Source organism: Protopterus annectens, chromosome 16.part0 (genome assembly GCF_019279795.1).
Source record: "Protopterus annectens isolate FY-2018-M chromosome 16.part0, PAN1.0, whole genome shotgun sequence".
Taxonomy (NCBI): domain Eukaryota; kingdom Metazoa; phylum Chordata; order Ceratodontiformes; family Protopteridae; genus Protopterus; species Protopterus annectens.
In genome coordinates this window covers 666,196,961-666,224,835 of record NC_056750.1, presented here as the reverse complement: position 1 = coordinate 666,224,835, position 27,875 = coordinate 666,196,961, and the positions used below count along the sequence as shown (strand labels likewise).

Here is a 27,875-nt window from a genome sequence, read left to right as displayed (position 1 = left end):
GTCTGAGGAAGTTGGGGAACTGCATTATGGCTAGGGAAGGAGGCCCCAAGGTTTGCTGAAGACCTTGGGCTTTTGGGAAGACCGAGATCGATCTGATCCCCCCATCAGTGAGAATAATGATTGAGATGGATAAACACACATGGAACGTTATGGTAAGTACATAACTTCTTTTTTTGGAACATCTGCAAATAACGTTAATAAAACTAATATAGTCCACTGCTTCCATTTTCTTTGGTATAGAAAAAAAGGATTGCACTGTGGGCTCTATCTACTAATGCTACTATTTTTAGAAATAGTTCTTGAGAAGCCTCATGTTCAACCAGTCTTTTCTCTGTTTCAGTCTCTGATTTCTGCAGTTTTATCAACTTGTCTGAATATCTACTTAAAGCTTATTTTATTTTTCCAGCCTTTGCATCTGGCTTTATATATTCATCTAATGCCCTGCTTAATCTCTGTGTGCATTTGATTTATTATTCCTTTAAGGTACTGGAAGCAATATCCTGTACTAAAGCTGCAAACTTAACTTTTTTTATGTGCTGAGCAGCTGTAAGGTTCTTCCCAACCAGAGCCGGTTTCTTCTTTTCCAGTCACTTTCCCTTACAATTTACAAATGTATCCTTTCTGGTATGTAGACAGTGTAATTACTAGACAGTAACTAATTTTACCAAAAAATAGAAGTTATGTTCTTACCATAACGTTCCATGTTAGTTGTCTTCTTCTCGCCTTCTTCTTGCTGGATGGGTTCGGGCGACCTGCGGCTCAAATTCAACACTCTAAAAGCTCGAGAGTTGGTTCCACCGGCTCGAGGCTCCCCTTATATCCCACAATGCTAGGCGAGAGTTACCTCAGATCTCGTTTGTAAGCTAACCCAGCTTATATCAATAACAGTATAACTGTAAATAGAATCCACCTCTAACAGCAGGAAGAAAAGGGAGACCTACATCCTGAAATAAGAAATATGCACAATAGCATATGACTAAGAAAGAGGTGGTAGAAAGAGGTCACGATCACAACTCCTGTAGGTCTGTCCAGGCCAGGGGAAGGAGGGTGGGGCCTAAGAAGAAGGCGAGAAGACAACTAACATGGAGCGTTATGGTAAGAACATAACTTCTATATGTTAAGTTGTCTATCTCTTCATTCTTGCTGGATGGGACCGCGTCCTAGCACCTTGTCCTGGGTGGCCTAACGGAACAGACTCCTGAGAACAGTGGAACCAAAATTAGCTCTATGCCTAGAAGCTAAATCCAACTTATAATGGGAAATAAAAGTGTGAGGAGTAGCCCAAGTAGCCGCTGCACAAATGGTGTCAATAGGCAGTCTGTCTTGGAAGGCTAAAGAAGTAGCCAAAGCTCTGGTGGAATGGGCTTTAGGTTTATTAGGCAGTTTTTGGTGTCTAATCTCATAAACAAGGGTAATCAGAGACGTTAGCCATCTAGATAATGATACCTTTGAAACTGGAAGTCCTTTTCTGCTTTCCATAGGAGACAAACAGCTGATCAGATTTTCTGAATTGTTTCGTCCTGTCCAAGTAGTACCTTAATTGACGATGAACATCCAGGCAGTGTAATTTTTGTTCAGACCTATTGGAATACTCTGGGAAAAAGACAGGGAGGTCAATGCTTTGGTTTAGATTTGATGTTGAAACCACCTTAGGCAAAAGGACGGGTTAGTTCAGAAGGAAACTCTGTCCTTATGGAACAAAAGATAAGGAGAACGACAACTGAGTGCTTGAAGTTCTGAAATTCTTCTAGCTGATGTGATAGCCACCAGAAAGAGAGTTTTCCATGATAATAATTTCAAGGAACATGAAGCTGCAGGTTCGAAGGGGGAAAGAATCAAAGAAGCAAGAACTAAATTTAGGTCCCAAGGAGAAGGAGGATTTCTTATAGGAGGTCTGAGAAGAAAAACTCCTTTCAAAAAGGCTTTGCAGAGTTTGTGGGACATTAGGGCAGATTCAGAAATACCCACATGGAAATTAGAAATAGCTGCCAATTGAACCTTAAGAGTAGATGGAGATGAACCTGCATGGAAGAGTTCAGCTAGAAAATCAAGGACTAGTTGGATGGAAGCGGTGAAAGGATCTATGTCCTTTCCTTGTGCCCAATATGAGAAGCGTTTCCACTTACTCAAATAAATCTTTTGAGTGGAAGATTTATGGGAAGCTATCAATATATCTCTAACAGAGTGAGATAATTGAGGAAGCCTGGCTACGGTTGGAACTGGAGGAACCAAGCAGTGAGGTTCAGAGAGGGAGGGCGATGAAACTGACCCGACTGATGGATCAAAAGATCTGGAACTAGGTCCAGATTCCACGGTCGCTCCAAAAGAAATCGATGTAGAAAGTTGAACCACACTTGTCGAGGCCAGTAAGGAGCAATGAGGATCAATGAGGCCTTCTGAGCGATAGCTTTCTGTATTACTTGAGAGATCAGTGGGAAAGGAGGAAATGCATACAGAAGTCCCGGGCCAAACTTGGACTAGAGCGTCTCTGCTGGGTTGGCCTGGTAAAGGGAATAGAGTGAAGTATTCTCTGCACTTGCTGTTTTGGGGAGTAGCAAAAAGATCGCAGCAAGGCTGACCCCACTTGAGAAATATCTCTCTCACTACAGAGTCTTTCAGAGACCACTCGTGAGGCATGAGTATAGCTCTGCTCAACTTGTCCGCAATGTGATTGGACTTCCCGGGGATGTGCGTTGCTATCAGAAAACGCTGAGAAGAAATCGCCCATTGCCACAGTCTGAGTGCTTCTCGACACAGGGGTATGATCTGGTTCCGCCTTGTTTGTTGATGTACCACACTACAGACATATTGTCTGTCTGGATTGCAATCGTTCCCAAGGGAAGAGAGTCTTGAAGGGCTTGCAACGCTAAAAGCACTGCTCTCATCTCCAGAACATTTATGTGCAAGTGGCATTCGTTTGGTTGCCATGTGCCCTGGACTGTCCTGCCCTGATAATGCCCCCACCCGATCAGGGAGGCATCCGTTGTCAGAGTAGCAACCGGAGGAGGTGGAACAAATGGTCTTCCCAACAGGAGCTGGGAAGACATCCACCACATGAGATGCTTTTTGTACGCGTGATCATAATGGTGTGAGACATTGGAAGTTCCTGGTATGACCATTGAGAAAAAGCATCCACTGAAGGATCCGCATGTGGTATCTGGCCAATGGGAGGAGAGGTATGGCCGCTGCCATGATTCCCAACACCTTTAGAACTAACCTGGCTTTGGCTCTGTTGTTGTTGAGAAGAAGTGACACCAATTTGTGAATGTCTGATATCCTTTGGTTCGGCGTTGCAGACATGTTTATAGTATCTAAATTTGCCTATGTAGGTAATAGCGACAAGGCGACAAAACAGACTTTTCGCAATTTATTGAAATACCCAGTTTTTGACAAACGCGAAAAGTATAATCTCTGGCCCTTAGAAGGAGATGCTTGGTAGGAGCTGTGAGAAGCCAGTCGTCCAAATATGGAAACACCTGGAATCCTTGTCGTCTCAGGTGAGAAGCTACCACTGCCATGCATTTGGTAAACACCCGGGGGGCAGTGGTGAGACCAAAGGGCAGGGCCCTGAATTGAAAATGACTGGTTCCCAGCCTGAAGCGGAGGAATCTTCTGGAGCGTCTGTTCATTTTTATGTGATAGTACGCATCCTGAAGGTCTATAGAGCACATCCAGTTTCCTTTTCCCAATAGGGGAAGAATGGATTGCAGCGTGACCATCCGAAATCTTGTTTTCTTGACTGATCTGTTCAAGATACTGAGATCCAAAATTGGTCTCCAGTCCCCTGTTTTCTTTGGAACTAAAAGAACCTTGAGTAGATTCCGGATCCTTGTTGGTCTGCTGACACTGGCTGAATTGCTCTTTTGCAAGCAGTTTTGAAATTTCCAAAGCTGCTATATCCCTTTGAGCGGGTGGAACATCTGGAAGGGATTTTTGACTGATTTGGAAAGCGAAGAAAGGGGATAGAATAGCCTTGAATGATGGACTGTACCCATTTGTCTTGAGTCAGGGATAGCCAGGCTTCTGGGTACAGTGACAATCTTCCCCGACTGCCTCCGAAGATGGGCAGTCGGGCAACACCTCAGGGATGCTGAAAGGGCTTGTCAGGAAAGGCTTCCCGATTGCCCTGGTTCTGGACCCCCTGCCCCTAGGGCGGCGTCTACCATTGTTATTCCCACCTCTGCCTCTGGTAGGAAAACGACTCTGTCGTCAGGCTAAGTCCCTTGAGATTGTTTACGGAACCACATCTTTCCACCCTTCTGGCCTTTGGGGTAAGGCCTAGAAGGAGTCAACGGACTCCGGCGGCAGAAAGGGTCTTGCCATCAGTCTCGCACCTAGTCAGGGTTTCTTTCACTTGAGGACCAAAAGAGATGATCCATCAAAGGGAGTTCGTGAAAGACGTCTTGAAAGGTTCCGCAAAGTTGCATAGCCGCATCCAGGCGTGCCTACGTAAGGCTACCCTGTTCCTCGGCTCTGCTCGCTCCATCGGCCGCATAAGAGAGGCGCATGGAGGAGTTGGAAATGGAATTAAGGATAGCCAGCTGCGTGTTCATTTTCTCTTGGAAACCCTCAGCTGTAGGGTCCTTCAACATTTCACTCGCCTTGATCAAGTCCCTTTGAAGACGAGTGAAATGGCACAGGTAATTCAGCGACGCATGGTAAATGTCGCTGAGGAGAACATCCGCTTCCGTACCTATCCATGGACCTAGATTCCTTGTTAGGTGGATGGACAGGCACTGAAGGATCAGCCAGTTCCTTCTTTGTGGCGGCAGCTACCACCATAGCATCCACAGAAACTCCTTTTGATAAAAATTGCTTGTCTGATGGAGCTGTGATGAATTTGGAGGGTCTCCTGGGAGTGGGGTCCACTGAATCAGGAGCCGTCCATGCCTTCTTAGCAACCACCTGCATGAGGGGGTCAAGGGGGACACCCAGGAGGTGTAAGGACGAGAGCCAAACGCCTCAAGATACAGAGATTGTTCCTCCGAAGGGTTGAGGGCTGGCCAATTTCCCCTCTGTTTAAGGATCTCCAGAATGTCTGCAAATGAGACATCTTCAGAAGGGGAACGGGGGGGAACCCTCAGAATCATCCAGATCTGTGTCCGATGTGATAGACTCAGGTGAGTCAATGTGCTTCCTCTTGCACTTCCTCTTCCGAGGGGCTCTTCTGCCAAATCAGGAGAGGCCTCGGAAGAGGATGAAATCCCAAAGGGGCTCCTGAGGAGCTGGCTCTCTGCGGTCCGGGATGAGGGAGTGAGTCGACTTACCCTGAGGCAGCATAGAGGAGGGGCTGACGGAGCCGACTGTGGAGTAGAGCCAGGCTCTAACACACTCCGCATGACCTCAAAAGCACCCCTGTCAGGCAGAGCCAGAGGTCCCCGCTCCGAGGAGCTAAGGACCCCTCGCACCGACAGTGATGGCTCCGAGGCCGATGTCAGAGCCGAACTCACCAGCGAAGCACCGAGAGGGAGAGGGGGTCGGACAAGGGTCGATGCCACTCACCCCTCGAGCCGGAGGGAGGTCGGCGCCGAGATTCCTCCACGGAAGAAAGCGGGCGGGCCGGAATGAAGACAATTGTCTCAGCTCGAAGTGACCACAGTCTCGGTTCGAACGAACTCAAAAGAGTCGAAGGAGGAAAGAGTTGATGGACGGGGCAGGCACCGACTGATGAGTCGGGCTCTGAAGCATCTGGGCTAGTGCCTCGGACTTAAGTAGTCGACTCACCACCCTCTGAAGGTCATGATCGGAAAGCCTCGATGACCTAGAGGAATGAGACCTTTGGCTCCGTTCAGACAGCAGGGAGATCCTGGAGCCGAATGAACGGAGCCAGGAGAAGCTGACCTAGCGCTCTTTTTGGTTGTCGGGTGCGAAGATCTTGTCGGAGCCGAATCGATAACCTTGGCTCTGGCCGGAGCCGAGGAAGCCACAGAAACTGTGGACTGAGTCTTATCGGCTCCAGCCGGAGCCGATAAAGGCAAAGGTTGAACAACCTGAGGTCTCGGCTCAGAAGCCGGGCCGAAGACCTCGATGCCTTAGAGGGCTTCCCTGTTGAAACTGACAGGGAATCCTCTGGTTTTAACAAGCCTCTCAGAATCAACTTGTTTTTTCTCTCCTGCAGGTCCCTGGGGCTGAAGCCATGGCACACAGCACAGGAGTCCTGCAGGTGCCAAAACCACAAAGGCTAGACACAAGAAGTGTGGCGTCTGTCAGAGACATTTTCTGACAGCACGCATCACACTTCTTGAATCAAGACCTTTGCTTCCTTTGACATTATCCTAACTGACAGGTGTACACTAACACACACCCAAACACACAGTTATACCCTGTCAGAAAAAATTATTAATACTAAAAATAATTAACAATTTTAGTATAAATACTAGTAATTAAGCTCAAAAAGTTAAAGTAACTACACAAACACACTAGGGAAGGAAGGCCAAAGGCCCAAGGGAAGAACCAACGGTTCTTTTAATAAGAAACGGGAAAAATATTCGGGATAAAGATCTATATCCTACACTAATTTAGGAAGAATTAAAGTTAAAGGGGAAAAAGAGTAACTTTTGTATAAAAAGCTAACACTCACCAGGAACCGGTAGAAGCAACCAACCTCGAGCTGTAGCGGCAAGCGAGATCTGAGGTAACTCGCCTAGCATTGTGGGATATAGGGGAGCCTCGAGCGGTGGAACCAACTCTCGAGCTTTTAGAGGAGGCCGAGGGGGCAAGGTCGGCTCGAACCCATCCAGCAAGAATGAAGGCGAGATAGACAACTTAACATCTGATAATTCTTTCTAGCTTTTCAACAGTTTCTCAGTTTTCACACTGGAAATATATAATCTTCATGTTGCTCTGTAAGTAGCCATCTTGGAAATCCTGAGATAATGAGTATACCATCCTCTTCCCCAATTTGGTATGTTTCTTACTTTCTCCATGTAATAATTTTGTGAGTGAAAAAAGTCCCCAGTAGTCCAATTAAATTGCTGGAACTGGGATAAAAAAATTGGTAAAAACTTGGGATGCCAAATAAAAAAAATGAATACTTATCTTTGCTGTCCACAAAGCAAGAAAGGGTGATTTTCCAAATCTAGCCGATTGAAGATCCTGGGAGAATGGACTGATCCCTTTTTGTTCAAAGAGGAAAGGGTTTTGAAAGAACTTAAAAATATGAATGGTACATAAAACAATCAGCTCTGGCAAGATCCACTGTGGGAATGTGCAAGACCTAAGGAGAGAGAGAGAGGGAAAAAAAAGATCACAGAGGCTGTGGACAGTGGACACTTGGTGAAGACTGCTTATCTCAATTTGGCCAAAGCTACTGTCACTAGTCCTCATGCTGGTATTCTTAAATATTTAGATAAACTTATTGTAAACTTCTGTGTTAGTCAGTGGATTTCAAATTGACTATCCAACAAATCTCAGGTTGTGAAAGTTGCTGGTACCTTCTCTGAACATAAAGTGGTTGACCAAGTCTGTTGATGACTGCAAGCTGGCACTGGTACACATTCATCCACTGATACCAAACAGCTCCAGCAAACAGCTGGGACATGCACATACCTCAAAAACACCTGTTTATTTCCCCATTTTCTACATGGGATTCCAGTGCCATGTCAACTGTCACCAGTTCTGTGTTTTCAGTGCCACTCTCCTACCTTCTTTGAAAATCATTCCTGAACATCAGAGGTCTTCTCTCTCACAATCCATTCACCTCTTTCCTGGATGCTCTTGTGTCCTCTTGCCTTCTTCCTGCATTTCACAAATCTTCAGAATATTGTTATCTGCTGTCCTGCACATGTGCTTCAACAACCTTTATCTGTTCTCTTTGACCTTCTCTGCAATTGGAGTTACTTGGGCCTCTGCTTGGATGTTTTTAGTTCTTTTTCTGTCTCACAGTGTGCATCCTAACACCCATCTCAGGTGCTTCATCTCCCTCACCTCCAGCTTCCTCAATTGCTCTGTCTTTACTGCTCAGCTTGCTGTACTATACAGTAGTACTGTTCAAACCAAAGGGTAAAATGGTCGCACAGACAAACCATTCAGTAAAAACTTCAAGAAATACCCAGCCAAATTAGAGTTTTCACTGTGTAATACCTTAGACCTACTATAGTGGAATGACCCCTTAAGGACATACCAGTGTTTCAGCTACGTGGCTTCTGAATGCCCATGATGTTTTACTTTTTATGCCTTTATAATTACATTTTGGCCCATAAAGCCAAACCCAACTAACTACAGACATTTTTGACCATGTCAGTACAGCATAACTGAATTGTTTGGCTGTACTTTAGAAACATAGACCTTAAAATCAAGCATTATTAAGCTTTATTGGCCTTGTTTCCCATGTTACCACACAGAGAGAAGAAACACACTACACAATATGATGTTCTAAGTGTTATTTTATTGATTTATAAATCACAAAGTACAATGCAGCTTACCATACACATGTACGCACATATAAAACTCCATATGCTTCACTCAAAGTTTCTACTAATTACTTTAATGTTAGTTATGTTCCCTAAAAATGTCATGTACTATATTTTATTATGCTATGTCCTCAATATATTGTTTTACTGTGATTTATCCACTGTGTTGTTTGTTTTACTGTGCTTTATCTACTGTTTTGTAATTTTACAATTTTGTGGAGCTTTTCTTCCTGGACCTCTGCTGAAAAGGGCACCTGCCCAGTTGGACTTTGCCAGGTTAATAAATATCAAATAAATAAAAATAAACAAACACGTAGACCAAAAAAAAAGACAAGATTTTCCAGGAAAGGGAACTGATGGTAAAGAATAAACACAATTTGATATGTGTGTACCAGTATTTCTATTAAGGAAGTAATTCTTATACAAATCAAAGATAGACTGCCACTGAGGATTGGTTCACATGTTATAGTAATAATATATCTATGTTAAATTAATCAGAGCCAAGAGAGCCATGTTTAGACTTTACGGAACTGATTTCATTCCAATGTAGTAAATGTTACCAATCATAGGAAAAGAGACAGCCATCAGTTTGCATCTACATAGAAAATGCTTTGGCTTATATATGAATGCTATTTGCAGGTTACTTGACAACATTATCTTGAGTAGAAGCCTGCAGTCTGCATTTCATGATTTTATTCAACAGATGTCAGCAGTTTGCTGGATGCTCAAAATAAAACACACTTTGTATTCTCAAAGACTTACAATAAATAACTTTTGGTTGTCTAAACTTTACTGTTTAATAACTACAGCTAAATCAAGCTCTCGCTGGTTCACAGAATTGATTAGAAAAGTTGTAGAATCTTTAGAGAATTTCAGTAAAATTTCAGAGTGGATATTGGGTACCTTTTTGTTGTGCCATGCAATGTACAGTAGAATCACTCCAGTGAATGCAGCTGCAATAATGGTTATGAAAATGCCGGTAAACCACATACTTCCAAATGGAAACATTCCAACAATCGAGTAGATATTTGCCCACATAGTCAGGTAACATGCCTGTGAAATATTGATGACGATTAATAAGCTGGAGTTGGGAATCATTCAGGGAAAGTTGTTATAACATTATTGAATGGTAAGGGTACTGCTTCAAGACATAAACATTTATGACAGGGTGCTGAAGGTTCACAAATGATAGCTACATATGTCCATGAACAAAAAATACACACAGAAGCAAGATGTTCTTCGTCTTCCATTGCTGCAGTCCTAACAATTGGGTATAGTCCGCATCCAGTCGGCCCGAATACCGCCAGAGTAGGAAGACGTCGTCACTGGCGATAGACTGACGCGTCAGTACGTCAGAAGTACACATGACCGCGCCCTATCTCTAGTCTTCTTTTTGCCCGCGTGGTCCGATGCAGAAGCGTTTTTGCAAGTGCAGGTTGGTTTGAGATATTTCCGAAAACCGGGTTTTCAGACCGAATCAGTTGGCTAGGGCAATTTCGTTGGGGAACATTTTGGTTTTTCTGTTTCAGTATTTAACCGGATGTCAGAAAGTGAATAACTGTATGGAAACAGATACAGATATATGATTTGGATATACTTGTTTGTGTATTTTTTTGTTTAGGAGTTGGCGACGACGTTGTTGGTTGCCGCTCTTGTGCTAGTTTAACAAGGTTTTAATTAAGAGGAGGTTAGACTGTTTAGGGTTAGTGTTTGGGAAAATTAGTAAAATGCCCGGGCCGCCGGATGTTCGGGAACACCCGACACATTCAGGAAAACAGGGGACAAAGGTTGAAGTTTCAGGGTTGGTGAACCGCAGTTAGGGGCGCCGGTTCTTAGGGAGGCTCAGTGGGAGAGCCAGGTTTTGCCAGAGTTTCTATGGAGTCTCCGGCATGTCCGAGGCAGGCCAGGCTGAAGGGGCTCTCTCAAGGGCCTATCCCTCTTGTCCCTTGTCCCACAGTAGTTCCCTTCTGTTGCTAAAGCTTTTAGAGGTAGGCCAATTTCAGCTTCAGTGGGGGGGCCTAGCTTTCTTTTTCTGGTTCTGTACCTAATATATATGCTTAAATGGCAGAAGATTTGATTACTATATGATTAGGGGTTCCCCCCCTCCTGCTAAGAGGCCTAGGTGGAGCCGAGAGTGCTTGTTTTGAACACTGTTCAGAGGCTTGAGTCCTCTCTCTATGATGATTGGGAGTATCCTTATTCTGATTCTGATGTGGATGATGCCACTCCTTGCGGCTTCTCCTCCTGGAGGATTTTTCATTTTCAGACTCTGATTCATCATGAGGGGACTTTGGGGAGGCCATGATTCCAGGAAGAGGCTTAGGGAATTCTTTACTTACCCCAGCATAGGCCCTTAGCTATATACCTGTTGTTGACTGGTGGGAAGATGTTTTGCAGAGGCTTCCTGAACCCTGATTCTTTGCCCTCCTGCTCCTGTTAAACCTGATAGGTACTATATAGGGTGCCTGAAGCATGGGCATTTGTAAGAGTGACACTGTCATTCCCATAATACCTTGCCTTCAAGGGGAATTTTGTGGTGGGCTCAGGAATGTCACCTAAACAAGGAGACTCTCTGACCCGCCAGGCGCAGTCAGATTAACGACAGATGCCTCGGACATATTGCTTTGGGGAGAGCCATCTTGCTGGAAAGTGATAACAAGAAGCCTGCCCGCCAGACTACACTACATATATATCAACATGAAGGAGATGCAGCGCAGTCCAGTTCGCTTTTTTTTTTCAAGGAGTTACTTCTTCCAGGACCAGGACAGGTATCAGACAACACAACAACTGCACGTGGCAATGGGTACATCAACAAGCAAGATTCTTACATTCTCTTCAGGCAAGCAATGATTTTACTTGATTGACGGTCATCTGCTCAATGTCAAGCTTCACACTCTCATCTCTAACAGCCTGGCATATTCTGTTGAAACACAGCAGGTCTCAACTTCCTCAACAAGTTTTTTATGTGATATGGAAGCTAGAGCGACCTAGTACAAGGAGGAGAGAGGTGCAAAATGGAAGAGATTTTTATTTTGGAGTGCAGCAAGGAAGGGAATTTTTCTGGAGCTGAATTTGAGCAGTTTCTTAGAGGGCAAGAATATATAAGACCCCCACGAGAGCTCTACCTCTCCTTTCTGGGGATCTTTTGTTTGTGTTGGAAAAACTTACTCTGCAACCTTGAGCCACGCGGCTAGAAATAAAAGACTGAGGATAGGGCCTTGATGATTGCGTTAGTACCCTGACGACTGACGTCACGCGCCAATGCGCCAACGACGGCGCCCAGCTCTATGGTTCTGGTATTCCTGATGGACTGGATCTATACCCAATTGTTAGGACTGTTATAACTGACTGGCTAACACAGTAAGGTTAACAGGCGATAGCTACATATGTTCATAAACAGAAAATACACACATAGCAGCAGTTTATAACTGAATGGCAAACATTGCAAGGTTAACAGGTGATAGCTACATATTTTCACGATGAGAAAATGCATACACAACAGTTTGGAAGTGACTGGTTAACACTGTAATGTTAATAGGGTATAGTTACACATGTCCATGAACAAGAAAATGAACATACACCTGCAGTTTAGAACTGAGTGGTTAACACAGTGTACTCATTTCCGTGTCAGCTGAATAAGATGTAGATAGTAGGTAGTTAACAGCCTTAATAATTATGTCATTCATCTGACTTACCTTATGATTACCTGGGAAATGACTGCAGAATAGTTTTCTGTCGTCTTTGTATAGGCAACATAAGAAATGTGTAAATTTCCCATAAAAAAGCACGACTATTCTATCATACTGTCTTTGATTGTGCAGTTCTTTATTAATTTGATTAGGTCAGTGAGTCAAACATCAGTGGACATGGGCACATATTTATTCTTATAATAAACCTCATCTGGATGCTATAAGTAGACAATTACTTATGTTTTGAAACATTTAGCATAACAGGAAGCCTTCGATGTTATTAATCACAGGTATAGTTATTAAATGATAAAAGTAAAAAACACAACTCAAGAGTCACATAATAGTTGCATAGAGGGTACAAACAGAAAGACACGTGAGCTATCAGAAACATATACACAGGGGCGTGGCCAAGGATGAACACAGGATAGCAGCAGATTTCTTCAGCTCCACCAATTTCATTACACTGACAGGAATTAATTACTTAAAAAATTAATTTTTGAAGTAATTTTCTTTCTAAATATGTTTGTTTTATATAGTTCTTGAACTATATCTAAAAAAGAAAGGAAATCTTAACAATATTCCTGTCAGAAATCAATTTGGAAATTTTCCTGTCAGTTTATCAGTCTGAAATGAGTTCCAGTAAGACAAATTCTCAAGACTCCAGCATCAAGAAAGAACTTCAGTCTCTGATAATTATAATCCAGCAACTTACTGCTAAGATGGATAAAATGGATACTAAAATAGACACCTTCATAGAAAAAAATACAAAACAAATAGACTTGTTACATATAGACCTGCAACAACAGAAGATCCAGATGACAGGCATAGAAGAAGCTGTGAATGACATGGAAAATAGAATACAAGAAGAGGAAATCAACATTGAGTTTCTGCTGAAACAAAATACACATTTACAAACAAAGCTGGATGACCTGGAAAATAGATCTAGGCGCAATAACATTAGGATTTTTGGACTGCCAGAAAATATTGAAGGTAACAATATTACTTATTTTTTAACAACATGGCTCCCTAAAACTTTAGACTTACCAGAAGCATTCTCTTTTGGTATCGTAAGAGCACATAGATCTATAGCTAATACTAACTCTAACAAAAAATATCCTAGATCAGTTATAGTTAGATTTCTATCACCTTTTGATAAAGAGATGGTTCTTAAATCTGCTTGGGCTAAAGCTCCTGTTAAGATTAATGAGACAACTGTGCGTTTTGACAATGACTATTCTTCCATGGTAATAGCTAAAAGAAAAGTTTTTCTGCCACTAATAAGGGAGCTTAAAAAAGCACAGTTTAAAACATACCTTCTGTTTCCTGCCAAGCTTAAAATCTTCATTCCTGATGGTCCTAAAATTTTCGATGACTTAGACTCTGCTTTGTTGTTTATCAAAAAAATAAGATTTTGGATAAAATAGAGGAAATGGAATGGGCTAGTCCTTCATTAAAGAGACTGGCAACTGAAACTTCGTGGAAGACTTCAGAGAAGAAGAAGAGACTAAAAAACAAATGATTTGTTCTATGTTTTTTTTTCTCTCATCATTTTATTTCATTATTAATCTTTTTAAATATAGTTCCTGCATTTCCAAGAAGCCACAAATATTTTGAAAAAGATTTAATCAAAGTTATTCTCTGTGTGCAAAGAAATGTTTTGTTTCATAACCAGTCAAAATATCTGGAGATTTAATGACAAGCTATGATTCAACTTGTTTCTCTTTCTGAAAAGGAGAAGTAAGGTCAGTAATTTGATACATTTTTTTTCTTTATCTTTTTTTTTTCTTCTCCTTTTCTTCTTTTCTTTGTTTAAACAATGACATTCTATTTAGATTATGTAGTGGGTAAAGGGTGGGGGAGGGCAGGAAGAGAAGAGTAATGAAAATATGATTAATAGAATAATAACATATTTATTCCTTGTAAAAAGTTTATATGTTCTTCAAATGCTATTCCTAATTATACTTTCTTGATTATACTGCTTATGCTTGTTTGTAAATAATCTGTCATGCTTTAACTAATAATAATTAGAACTAAATAATAGTAAATAATATGTTTTATTTTTAACTCTATTAATATAAACAGTAAGTAATATTCCATTGTATATACTTCTTATAGCTTTCTCTTACATTTTTTTTATTTCTGCCTTACACCCTTTTATTTTCTACTCTCTTTTTCTTTTCTTTATTAATATATAGAAATGCTTTTGATCATATAGACACAGTCAATAATAAGATTTGCATAAAAATTGAGTTGGGTCAAAAATATTGAGTTTTATTACTTATTAATAATTTTGGGCGTAATTTCACTTACATAGAGGCTGTAATAACCTATAAAATACATTGTGAAGGTTTTGTCATGTTTAGATGCATTTACACTGCTAAATGAATGTTTGTCACTAGTTTTTAATAAGTTTCCCGCCAAAATGTTAAGAGAGACAATCTGGGATGTGGGCTGTCTCATGCACAGTGTCCATGAGCTACTTCAAAAGCTTCAACTCTCAGAATTCTCACAGAGAAGCTGAAAGCAGTTAGTCTAACCTTTGATCTAGATATCACACTGACACATCACAGATTCAGGAATAACACACTACCAGGAAATAGAAATGATGCAAATGCGACTATGTGAAGGAAAATGAACTCTTTAACATCTAAATGTGAGTTATTTTATATAATTACTTAAATATCTATGTTATAATTCATAACATATGTCAGTTATAATGAGTTTAAATGATACAGTTTCTTGTAGTAAGTAAATGTCTTATTTTAGAAGGCATAGAAAATGAAACATTTATTCAAGTGTTTTTGAAAATCTACTTAACAGCAGCTTAATAATCTGTGTTAAAAACTTATGTTCCAAACATATACATTACTATAACTCATTTAATTCATCTGATTGACAAGCATAAATAATTTTATAACTCTATTCTGGAAGAAATTGTCATGTGATATATTTTAAAGCAGTAGTATAGCATGGTTGTAAAATCTGGTTACTAAAATGTGTTTGCTGTGCATTATTTTGTATAAAGCAGACAGATTTATTGTAGGGACAGCAAGTAGGATAGTGCTCAGCAAGGACACAACTCAGTGAGATCAGATATATATATATGTGTGTGTGTGTGTGTGTGTGTGTGTGTGTGTATATATATATATATATATATATATATATATATGTATATGTGTATGTGTATATATATATATATATATATATATATATATATATGTATATGTGTGTGTGTATGTATATATATATATATATATATATATATGTGTATGCGTATATATATATATATATATATGTATATATATGTGTGTGTGTGTGTGTATGTGTGTGTGTATGTATATATGTATATAAGTGTTTCTGAGAATCTGCATAACTATGCAGTATGATTTATAACAATTTCTATGAATACAATATTTTATTCTATTGACAATAATGAGTTTGAGTAAATGCTCATATACAAGCAATTCAAGTTTTTTTTGGAAGCTGTTAATTGCATTTACATGACAGAAAATAGATGCATCTTAATATATGTAATGTCTGAATCATATTAGCCAAAGTTTTTGATTTAAATGAATGTTAGAACTTATTTTCTCTCCTCTTGATTTCTAACATCAAGATTATTTGAATGCTATTTGAATACAAGTGTTTTATATTACATGGATGTATATAGTAGTATGAACAGTTTTTTTTTTAAAAAAAGGTTTATTTTAGTTTATATGATGCTGTTTTACCAAATGTGTAGTCTTGTCTTGCTAGATAATTGAATTGAAAACTGTTAACCTCAGTTAAATATAACTAGTATTAAATTGATAAGGTGGTAGCTGATGTACTGCTGCTTAGGGTAGGGGGTTAACTTGAGTGGTAAATACTACTCTAAGTTGGAGTTTATAACTCCAGGCTGGATGCAAGGTTTAATCCTTACATTATTTTCACTTGTTCATTGTTATTTGTATATAGTTTTGACATCCACAATATATTTTGTACATTCATTGTCACTACAAACAAAATTGAATCCTATACAAAATCCCATAAGAGATTCAATAATTACAGCTATATTTAAAGGTACACCTAAAGGAGGAGATGTAACATTACTTATCTTGTTATTTGTTATTTTGATCATAAGATTCTTAAGTTTTAAAATGCCAAATGACATCTTTAAGAGGAATTTCTTTAAACATTAATGGATTGAATAATCCATGTAAAAGGGCAAGCCTAATAAGATACATTAATTTACATAAGGCCAACTTAGTCTTCCTGCAAGAAACCCATCTCTTGAAAAAAGATATTGATAAACTAGCCACAAACAAATATACAGTATTGGTTAGTTCAGAGCACACTCAGAAAAAAGAGGAGTGGCTATTTTATGGAATAAAAGTATGCCCATTCCTAAAACCATTAAGTCTTATCAGGATGACAAAGGAATGTTTTGTATGGTTACAATACAAATTAATGGGAAGACTTACACTTTAATTAATGTATATTGGATACCTGAAATTGGTATTAATACAGTGAAACATCATCTTGATAAGATCATATCATTCTCTATAGGAGATATTATTTTAGCTGGTGACTTTAATTGTATACTACATGAAAGTGATACTACCACTATAGGGAAAAGAAGAATTACATCTAATGCAAAACATTTAAATGATTTTGCTAATTCTTATCATTTGAATGATATTAATAATCAGATAGATTCAAAATCATTACCATACACCTTTTTTTCTAACAGATACAAAACGTATTCAAAAATAGATAGGGTCTTTATTTCTAACCAGATGGTAACAGATTTAATTAATTCCAAAATCATTTCATGTCCTATATCTGATGATAATTCTATTGTTTTTTGAATTAATGATAAAAAATACTCATAATGTTCAGATCAAAAGGATACCAGCATACTTAACTCAACTAAAAGACTATAAAGAATATATACTTTCAGAAGTAAAACATTTTTAGACATAAATAATACTCCTGAAGTCTCCATTGTTTATGTTTGGGATGCCTTAAAATCATATCTATATGGACAAAGTATCAGATGGTATAATAATAAAAGGAAATCTTGGGATAAGGAATTGTTAGATATTCAAAGTAAATTAGACTATTATAAACATAATAATAAAGAAAATATTATGGACAAGAAAGTTATTGAAGAAATAAACAAACTAAATGAGAAATACAAAGAAATTTTAACTCATAAAGTTAAAATAACTTTAGAGAAATACAAGTTTTGTCTTATTCAATAAGCCCCAAATACTTACATAGACTTAAAAATAAAACAAAAGGTTGAATAAACAAAACCATATCAAAGAAATCTTTTCTCTAAGGAAAAGAAGAATGTTTCTAGTATACCAGAAATACTAGATGAATTTAGAAATCACTTTCACAAAATTAACCATAATAACATTAACATGGAACCTAAAGATAAAATAAAGGAGTTTATAACCACAAACATGAATAAAAAGCTTAATAAACAACAGATTAAACTATTGGACAAGAGTATTTCATATACAGAAGTTATTACACAAATAAATAAGCTTAAATCAAACAAAGCACCGGGTAATGATGGTATTATACCAGAGATATATAAAATCCTTTCTAAACGTACATATTCATTAATACATAAGGTTTTTATTTTGGCCCAAACTGAGTTAATAACCCCCCCATCTTGGCAATATACATTTATTTTGCCAATTTTAAAACCTAATAAAGATCCAACTAGATGTTCTTCATATCGGCCCATCTCATTACTTAATGTTGATTATAAAATGTTTATGAGTATTTTTGCTGATAGATTGAAGACAATCATTCCCGGCATTATAGATATAGATCAGACAGGCTTCATTGTAAATAGAAATACTTTTGATAATATAAGAAGAACTTTAACATTAATAGATTTTGCAAATAGGAAAAATAAAGATTTAACACTTACTAGTCTTGATATAAGTTCAGCATTTGATTCAGTAAGCTGGGACTATCTGTTTACCTTAATTAAGTGCACAAACTTCTCAGATGCATTTGTAAATCTAATTGAGCATTTATACAAAGGAATGTTGGCTTATATTAAGGTAGGAACATATATTTCACAAAAAATACCCATTCTTAAAGGTACAAAACAAGGATGTCCACTTTCTCCACTATTATTCACTTTAGTAATGGAGCCTTGGGCTAATTTGATCAGAAACAGTACTGACATAGAGGGTTTTGAAATAGATGAAAATACAACATCCAAAATTCAACTTTTTGCAGATGATGTTCTAATTACATCAGCAGGATCTAATTCTTCTATGCAGTCTCTATTTGATAAAATGATGAATTTTAAAAGTATTTCTGGTTTAATATTCAATGAAGAAAAACTAAAATACTACCTATATATACACGAAAAAATATTCTCATTAGTGATTTTACTAAATATGTACCCAATTCAGGTCAGATAACTTATTTAGGTATAATACTATCTAAAGATATTAAATCTATTATATATAATAATTATAATACCTGTTTTCTTAATATACAAAATCTTTTTAATACCTGGAATAATATGTTTTTTACTATGGAGGAGAGACTTACAATTATTAAAATGATAATATTCCCCAAGATTTTATACTTAATACAATCAATAATACTTCCACCTACAAAAATAATTATCAAGAAACTGAATACACTAATGTTAAATTTCCTATGGGCACCTAATAGACCTAGGATTGCATTAAAGAAACATACTAATAGCTGGTCTCAAGGGGTATTTCTTTTCCAGACTTTAATTTATATACTATCTCTTCTATTGTAAAAGTTATTACTTTATTAATAGATCAGTCATATGTCGCAAAATGGAAAGATTATTGGGAGCTAATTAGTATGCACTTCATGAAAATCTCCTTAACACATAAAAATATGATTGTAAATAACTCCATGTTATGGTTACTAAAGGAATTTTGTACTTCACCTATTACACCTAAACATATGGTTTGTTACCCATTAAATATTATTATTAGCTATCGTAACTTTATATTCATGCACCCTAAGTATAGGGAATGGAATTGTATTGTATTCCCTATAATGTATACTCAGGGTATGCTTTTGTCATCTACTTCTGAAGGAACTCATTTAGCTATACATAATGATCTAAAGTACTGGTATCAGTTGATATCTGATAATAAAGTTAAAAATCTAGATTTCTTAAAACAAGAATTTGATCTAAGAGAAACTTGCTGGTTAGAGGTTCAGACCTTTAGACAACATCTCATTAATAAAATAGATCTAATGTCTATAACAGTTAAAGAATCTATTCCAACACTGATTGATTACTTGATATTAAATTTAGAACATAAAGTTTCTGATAAAGGTAAACTTTCATACATACATAAAATTATCAGACAAACTTTTTACAGTGTAGATTCATACTGGAATTATTTCACTTCTATTAATGGGGACCCACCAAATCAACAAGATAAACAATATATATTGGAATCTGCTTATAGAACTACGTCTTCCATTGTCTGGAGACTTTATACATGGAAATTTTTACATAGATCTTTTATACACCTTTGATGATGAATAAAATAAATAATAAAGATAATTTATGTAAGAGATGTAATGTAGAAATTAATGCTGACTGGGCTGATATGTTTTATGACTGTATAAAATTGAAAGAATACTGGAAGTCAATTAATGAATTTTTGCAGGCTCTTTTTACAGATAATTTCATTATTTCTAAATCTCTTATATTATTCAACACACCTGTACCTCAAAGTGTTAAAAAGGTTAAGCTTCCCTTGTTATGGTCTATTCTAGCAGTGGCTAGGAAAATAATAACTAGAAATTGGATTTCAGATACACCTCCGTTCAATGAATTTAAAAATGTTATGAATATAGTGTGCCATATGGAAATAAACACAATTAGGACAAGAACAAATAGAAAAACATCTTATTATATTGTATGGGATAATTTACAAAATTTGTTAAAAAAATTCTAATTTCAATAGCATGGTATTTTAGTTTAATTAATTGATCTGATTGTAGTGGATGTCTTTGTAAATACTTTAGTTGTTTTGTTGAATATTATAATAATACCTATTTTAATTACTTGTATAAAATTATGATATTTGTCATATGTTAAAACAATAAACCTGTTTTGAAAAAAAGAAACATATACACAAAGACATTTACAATCCTCCTTTTATCAAGGTATTTTCAGAGATTTCATGTTAAGCTGATGTTTTCAGAACATAAGTCACCTTGCATTTATGTATGTTAAAGGTGCTACAAGTCAAAAATGTGTATCCATATTAAATGGAGTCTGGCTTGTTGGCTTGAATGCATTATTAAGAAACAGAGTGTCATTGTACATTCCACCAGCGTTCTGAAACAAAGGGAAGTATTAATTGATGTTCAGTTGAAAGAGAAGGTTTGGTTTAACTAATTTGGGAAAACAATACTGACAAAAAGGCTCATAGTACATGTACTTCAGTACGTTATAAGTAGTCAAAGTAAACTTTATTGTCATTTAGATCTGCATATAGTGCAGCTAAACAAAATTATTTTGTTTTGTTTCCAGTGCAAGAAACATACATACATGCAGTTACTATTTCGTAATACTAGGAAAGACACAGACATTACATATTTAAAAATATGCCATTTAGATATTGCATGTAAATGTTCACATTAACAGGTACCTTTGAAGCAAAAATGTTGCATAGAGTATTGCGCATTCTGGTTTCTAGACAGATGAAGATTTGGATATTGCACTAAAGTATGCTACTAGTAGTAGTGATCTTAGAATAAATGGACATAAGAGTATGTCATTTACTGAATTAGTCAAGAGAATATTCAGTTAATTGGTTGAAAGAGCAGAATGGCTTCTGGCATGTCTGTTAGAGTTCAGCAATCTGGTGGATAAGGGGAAAAAGCTTCTATTGAGCCTGGAAGTCTTGAAGTGCATGATGCGGTAACATCTACCTGAGGAAAGGCGGGAGAACATACCACAAGTAGGGTGAGTATGGTCATTTATTAACTTTCTAGCTGTTCCAGTACATCAAGATTCATGTAAGTCATCCAAGGATGCCAGTGGAGAGCCAGTGATTCTTTCCGTTGCTGTTACTACTTTCCGAATAGCCTTGCGATCTGAGGCATTACAGTTCCCATACCATACAATGATGTTTGTCAACACGGTCTCAATGGTTCCCCTATAGAAGGCTTGGAGGATGGATTCTGACAGGTTTGCCTTCCTCAGTTTCCATAGGAAATGCAAACTTTGCTGCGCTTTTTTGACAGTGTGGTTGGTGTGCAGTGACCAAGACAAGTCCTCTGATATGTGCACACCCAGGAACATAGTGCTTTTGACTCTTTCTACTGCTACTCCCTTGATTTCCAGAGGTTGATTTGTTCCCTGAAACCTCCTAAAGTCCATAATCAGTTCCTTGGCAAGTAGGCCAGTGGATAACCTGAGCTACTCTTATTTGTCATCTGACTGATATCTGTATATTGCTATACAGTTATCTGCCCTGCTTATTATGGCCAGTACCCAAAAAGTGCTTTATAATGTCTCTGGATATATGCTCAATCAGAGACCACTGTTTTCTTTATCCTGTGTTATCTGAAATACTTGATTGAAACCGATCTCACTTTTAGTTCTCTCTCTAGCTATCTGTATACAAATGACTGATACACTTTAATCAACTCCTGTTTTGTCAGTTGCACATCATTGTAACCAGTACCATTGAATTACCTGCAAAACTTTAAAATACAGATGTTCTTCATCTCACATTGCTGCAGTCCTAACACTTGGGTAGTCCGCTGTCCAGTCGGCCCGAATACCAAAGTATAAGGCTGACGTCGGTCAAGGCGCATTTGTCTGACATCAGGACGTCAGGGTACAAATGCGCATGACCGACGTCATATCCTCAGTCTTTTTTGCCGCATGGTCCGATGCAGAAGCAGTATTGCGAGTGCAGGTTGGCGTTCTGAAATTTTCTGAAGTCGGAGTTTCAGACCGAATCAAAGTTGGCTAAGTACCCCGTTGGGGAATATTTTGGTTTTTCTTGCCTCAGTATTTAACCGGATGTCAGAAAAAGTGAATAACTGTATTTCTTGTGGGAAACAGATACCTCATAGAGATTACCATACCTTGTGTATACCTTGCTTAGGGCCTGAGCACGGCGTTGTTGGCTGTCGCTCTTGTGCTAGATTTAACAAACGCACTATTAAGAGAAGATTAGATTGTGCCAGGTTAGTTTTGGGAAGCGTTGTAATTACAACATGCCGCCGGATGCTCCGGCCGCTTCGCCTAAAAAGCGCAAGGACAAAGCAGCGAAGCCTAGGGTGGAAGAACCGTCTGTCCCGGACGCCGGTTCTTTAGAGGGCTCAGTGGAGCCGGTGGTTCTACCAGAAGTTCCTTTGGATTCTCAGGAGAGACTTTACTGTTACAAGATGTGTCCTCTCAGGAGGTAGGCCAGGCTGAAGGGGCTTCTCAGGTAGCTGTTCTCCCTCCCTTCCTAAGGTGGTTAGGCCCTCCCTTCTGTTTCCAAGGCTTCTTCTAGAGGCAGGCCAGGGTTAACTTCAGTGGGGTCTCCCCTAGTTGTTCAGGTTCTCTGCCTAAGAATCATTTGCTAAAAATGGCAGAAGATTTGATTACTATGATTAGAGGTTCTATGCCTCCCCCTGATAAGAGGCCTAGGGTGGAACCTGAGCTTGAGGGTTTTGAGCAGTGTTCGAGGCTTCTGAGTCTTGCTGAAGACTTGCAGGAGTTACCTCCTTATTCTGATTCTGATGTAGATGACTCTACACCTTCGGCTTCTCCTCCTGAGGATTTTTCTTTTCCAGAGCCTCTTCATCCCATGACGGAGCATTTTAAATGGGAAGGACAAGATTTCTCTGATTACAAGAAAAGGCTTAGGGAATTTTTGTTTCTACCCCAGCATAGGCCTTTAGCTATACCTCCTGTTCTGGATGTGGTAGAGGATGTTTTGCAGAGGCTCGCCTGAAGCCTGATTCTTTGGCTCCTGCCCCAGTTAAACCGGATAGGTATTATAGGGTGCCTGAAGCTCATAAGTATCTTTTAAGAGTCCTAGGGCAGACCCAGAAACTGTTTCTCAGGGCCCTAAAGGTGTTAAGGCTTCTGTTGTTAAAAATCCTGTTCCTTCTGATAAAGAGGCAAGGGCTTTGGATAGATGGGGAAAGAAGGTGTATACTTCTTCCACTTTAGCCATGAGGGCTTTGAATTGCCAGTTTCACATGTTGAAATACCAAAATTATCTCCTTTCACAATTGAAGTCTAAGGTAGATGCTCTGGCGGAAGGTATTGAGTGTAAAGAGTTGCAGGATTTAGTTCATGTTTCTGAACAGGTGGGTAAGCATTCCTTGCATTGTGGTTTTGATGCTGTACAGGCCTCTTCGAGGGTGGCAGCCACTGGTTCTGTTCTTCGCAGGCACGCCTGGCTGAGGGATCAGAATTTAGCTGAACATGTAAAGACAAGGATTTTAGATGCTCCTTTACAATCTGATGTGTTATTTGGTGCGCCTGTGGAAGCAGTTTTAAAGAAAATGGAGGACAAGGCTAAGTCTATGCAGACTGTTAAAGATTTTTTGCAGGTTCAGCCTCCAAAGTTTAGTAGAAATTGGCCTACTAAGGGGTGGACTTATAGTTCTTATGATTCTGAGACTAGGGGTAGATCTAGGCGTGGTAGGGGCAGAGCTCAAGGTTCTTTTAGGCCTAGAACAGGCAGTTCGCCTGCCCAGTCTTCTGGTGAGGGCAGGGGTCAGTCCTTTCGTAAGCAGACCCAATGACTTGCCTTTTCAGCTGCCAGAGCCTTCTCGTCTGGCAGCACCTTTGGGAGGAAGGCTGGCACTTTTCAAAGAAAATTGGAGTGTTATTACCCAAGACAGATGGGTATTGGATATCGATCACCACGGTTACAGGTTTTATTTCCATACCTTGCCTCCTTTCAAAGGCATGCCAGACATTCCTCCTATACAAAGAAAAGAGGCTCACAAGCAAATTTCTCTGTTACTCCAGATAGGGGCCATTCAGCCGGTTCCTGTGCCAGAAAGGGGCCTAGGATTTTATTCTCGCCTGTTCCTAGTACCAAAAAAGGGGAACACGTGGAGACCAATTTTGGATTTGTCTATCCTCAACACTTATCTGGACATTCCCAAGTTCAAAATGTTGACGTTACAACAGCTTTTACCTCTGCTGGGCAAAGATCACTGGATGGTAACTTTAGATCTCAAGGAGGCTTACCTTCATGTGCCTATCAGTCTCAGTTGCAGGAAGTATCTGCGTTTCGAGCTGGAAATTCCCATTATCAGTTCTCTGCATTGCCCTTTGGCTTATCTACTGCGCCCAGAGTATTCACAAAAGTTCTGGCTCCAGTTGTAGCTTTCTTCAGGCTAAAAGGAATACAAATCTATCCTTACTTGGACGACTGTCTGATTCTGGCTCAAGAAAAGGACGAGCTTCTTCAGCATCTGGAATATGTGATAGCAGTGCTAAGATGCCTGGGGTATTCTGTGAACGAAATAAAGTCCAGTCTAGTACCCTCTCAAGACATGTGCTTTCTGGGTGTGAGACTGAATACAGCAGCCCAGATGGCCTTTTTAACCCCGGACAAACAAAAGAATCTTTCCCTTTACTTCCATCAACTATCTCTTCAGTCCGGGCTGACTGCAAGGACAGTCCTTCAAGCCTTAGGGTTCATGGCATCTTGTATTCTGGTGCTTCCCAATGCCAAACTGCATATGAGGAAGCTGCAATGGTATCTAAAAATGTATGGACACAGCACTGCCAGGATTTGGACACTGTCATTCCAATAATACCTTGCATTCAAAAGGAATTTTGTGGTGGGCTCAGGAATGTCACCTAAACAAGGGACTCTCTGTGACCCGGCCAGAGGCGAGTCAGATTCTAACGACAGATGCCTCAGACATAGCTTGGGAGCTCATCTGAATGGAAAGTGGATACAAGACAAGTGGCCTGCCAGACTACAGCATCTACATATCAACATGAAGGAGATGTTAGCAGTCCAGTTTGCATTAATGGCTTTCAAGGAGTTACTTCTTCCAGGGCAGGTGTTGATTCTAACAGACAACACAACTGTCATGTGGTACATCAACAAGCAAGGGGAACACATTCTTATCCTCTATGCAGGCAAGCAATGATTTTGTGGGAGACTGCGCTCAGCTTGCAGCTAACTCTTCAGGCAAGGTTTCTGCCAGGAGCACAGAACTCCTTAGCAGATGTGTTAAGCAGGCAAATCATGGATCCCCACGAGTGGAAACTGGATCTTCATGTATTTCGAAAATTGACAGTGTCATGGGGAACTCCAGACATAGATCTGTTCGCTTCTCCACTAAACCACCAGCTGCCAAAGTTTTGCACGAAAAGGTTTCATCACACAGCTTGGAAAGTGGATGCTCTTTCGTTCAGTTGGGAAAATCTTCATGTGTATGCCTTTCCACCTCTGCCTCTCCTCCCAAAGGTACTCCTAAAGGTCAGACAAGACAAGCCAAGGATGATTTTGATAGCTCCAGATTGGCCTCGGCAACACTGGTACCCATTACTGAGGAATCTGGTAAGGAAGCCTCCATGGCCTTTACCTTTAATTCCACACCTTTTGTCTCAGAGGGACGGTCATCTACTCAATGTCAAGCTTCACTCTCTTCATCTAACAGCCTGGCATATTCTGTTTTGAACCACAGCAGGTCACAACTTCCTCAACAAGTTTTGAATGTGATTATGGAAGCCAGAAGACCTAGTACACGTAAAGTGTATGCAGAAAAATGGAAGAGATTTTTATTTTGGAGTGCAGCAAAGGATTTGGATGTTTCTGAGCCTGATTTGAGTGTGGCTCTTCAATATCTTACTGAGTTATTGGACAAAGGTTTGTCTTTCTCTTCCATTAAGATTCATGCTGCAGCAATTTCAGCTCACTATGATTGTGACCCACCATTGTTTTCTCATCCTTTGTTCAAGCAATTTCTTAGAGGGGCAAAGAATATAAGACCCCCGTAGAGCTCCTACTCCTGCTTGGGACCTCAATTTTGTGTTGGAGAAACTTACTCTACAACCTTTTGAGCCTGCGGCTACTGCTGAATTGAAATACTTGTCATGGAAGACTGCTTTTTGTTGGCCATTACTTCTGCAAGAAGGGTTTCTGAATTGCAGGCCCTTATGGCGGTTGAGCCTTTTTTGATTTTTCATAAGGATAGGGTATCATTACGTACTAATCCTTCATTTATGCCTAAGGTGGTTTCTAGTGTGGCTTTAAACCAGACTATTCATTTGCCTACTTTTATGCAGATCCCCAAAATAGGGGAAAAGATTTTGCACACTTTAGATGTACACAGGCAGTTGCGTTATTATTTAAGCAGGACTAGGGATTTTAGGCAGTCTCAGCAGTTGTTTGTTTCTTTTGCTTTGAGTTCTCAGGGCAAGCCTGTGTCAAAACAAACTATATCTAAGTGGATTGGGTTTTGCATTGCATTCTGTTACTCCCATCATGGCAAGGAGATTCCAGCTGGGATTAGGCCTCATTCCACTAGGGCTACTGCCACTTCAACAGCATTTCTAAGGGGGGTGGCAACTAAGGATATTTTGGAGGCAGCTACTTGGAGTTCAGTGCATACTTTCTCCAAGCATTACCACCTTCCTCTCTATTCTAAATCCAGGGCTGGTTTTGCCACTGCTGTGTTGCAGGGCATTTTGGCAGCTCCTGCTTCATTATAGTTTAGCCATCCTCACTTACCTCTGCTTTGGGATTCTACCCAAGTGTTAGGACTGCAGCAATGTGAGATGAAGAACATAGTACAGTTTTGTACCTACCATAAATGTAGATGTTCGAAGATCCACATTGCTGCAGTCAATTCCTCCCTCCTTCCCCTCTGTGTTTAGGGGTGGTTGTGTGGGTGGGGTTCTATTTTTGTAAATTTGTATATATTGTACATATATTAGGTACAGGAGTGTTTGGTGTTTTTTGGTTTTGGCCTTATCTTTTTAGGGTCTTCTGACATCATGGGCAAGAAAAGACTGAGGATATGACGTCGGTCATGCGCATTTGTACCCTGACGTCCTGATGTCAGACAAATGCGCCTTGACCGACGTCAGCCTTATACTTTGGTATTCGGGCCGACTGGACAGCGGACTACCCAAGTGTTAGGACTGCAGCAATGTGGATCTTCGAACATCTACATTTATGGTAGGTACAAAACTGTACTTTCCTTCCTGTGTCTCTATACACCTGAGTCTCTATATTTACTAACTTTCAGACTACAACAGATAGGCTAATCACAAAAAAGAGAGAGCAAGAGAGATACTGGGCAAATGTTTCTTTTCAGGTATTAAAAATAAAATTATCAAGCTGCTAAAAGTAGTCTGTGTAGAAGTGGTTGTGGGGTACTGTCTAACTAGATGTTTTTTTGATAACAGGGTTTTTGAAGATAATTAATACTAAAGCTTGATATAGTAATGCTGGACCTGACATTATTCACCCAAGAATTCTTAATAATCTAAAGGAAGAATCTCGTGACATGTTGAAGTATCCCATTTAAATAAGTGATCATAGGAGAAGGATGAGAGATGTCATAACTGATAGAAAATCGATAATTTCTCTTAACAAGAGACATAGCTACAGCAGAGCAAGCACCTCAGTTTGATCACAGCAGCAAGAAAAAAAATAGATCATATCTGAAGATAATACCTGTGGACTATAAGAGTGCAGGAACCGGTGGCAACAAAGACTCACGGGGAAAGGCAAAATCAGAGGAGTTTTTGAGCAGCTGG

At 39.3% G+C, this 27,875-nt stretch overlaps 1 protein-coding gene across 1 annotated transcript in view; it reads right to left on the bottom strand.

Moving 5' to 3' along the window:
- Positions 1 to 27,875, bottom strand: part of TMEM268 (transmembrane protein 268) — a 242,874-nt gene that overhangs the window by 141,453 nt on the left and 73,546 nt on the right. The window contains exon 5 of the mRNA XM_044058167.1: positions 9,219 to 9,464. Within this exon, the coding sequence (XP_043914102.1) occupies positions 9,219 to 9,464 (246 nt within the window). The remainder of the gene's footprint in view (positions 1 to 9,218; positions 9,465 to 27,875) is intronic.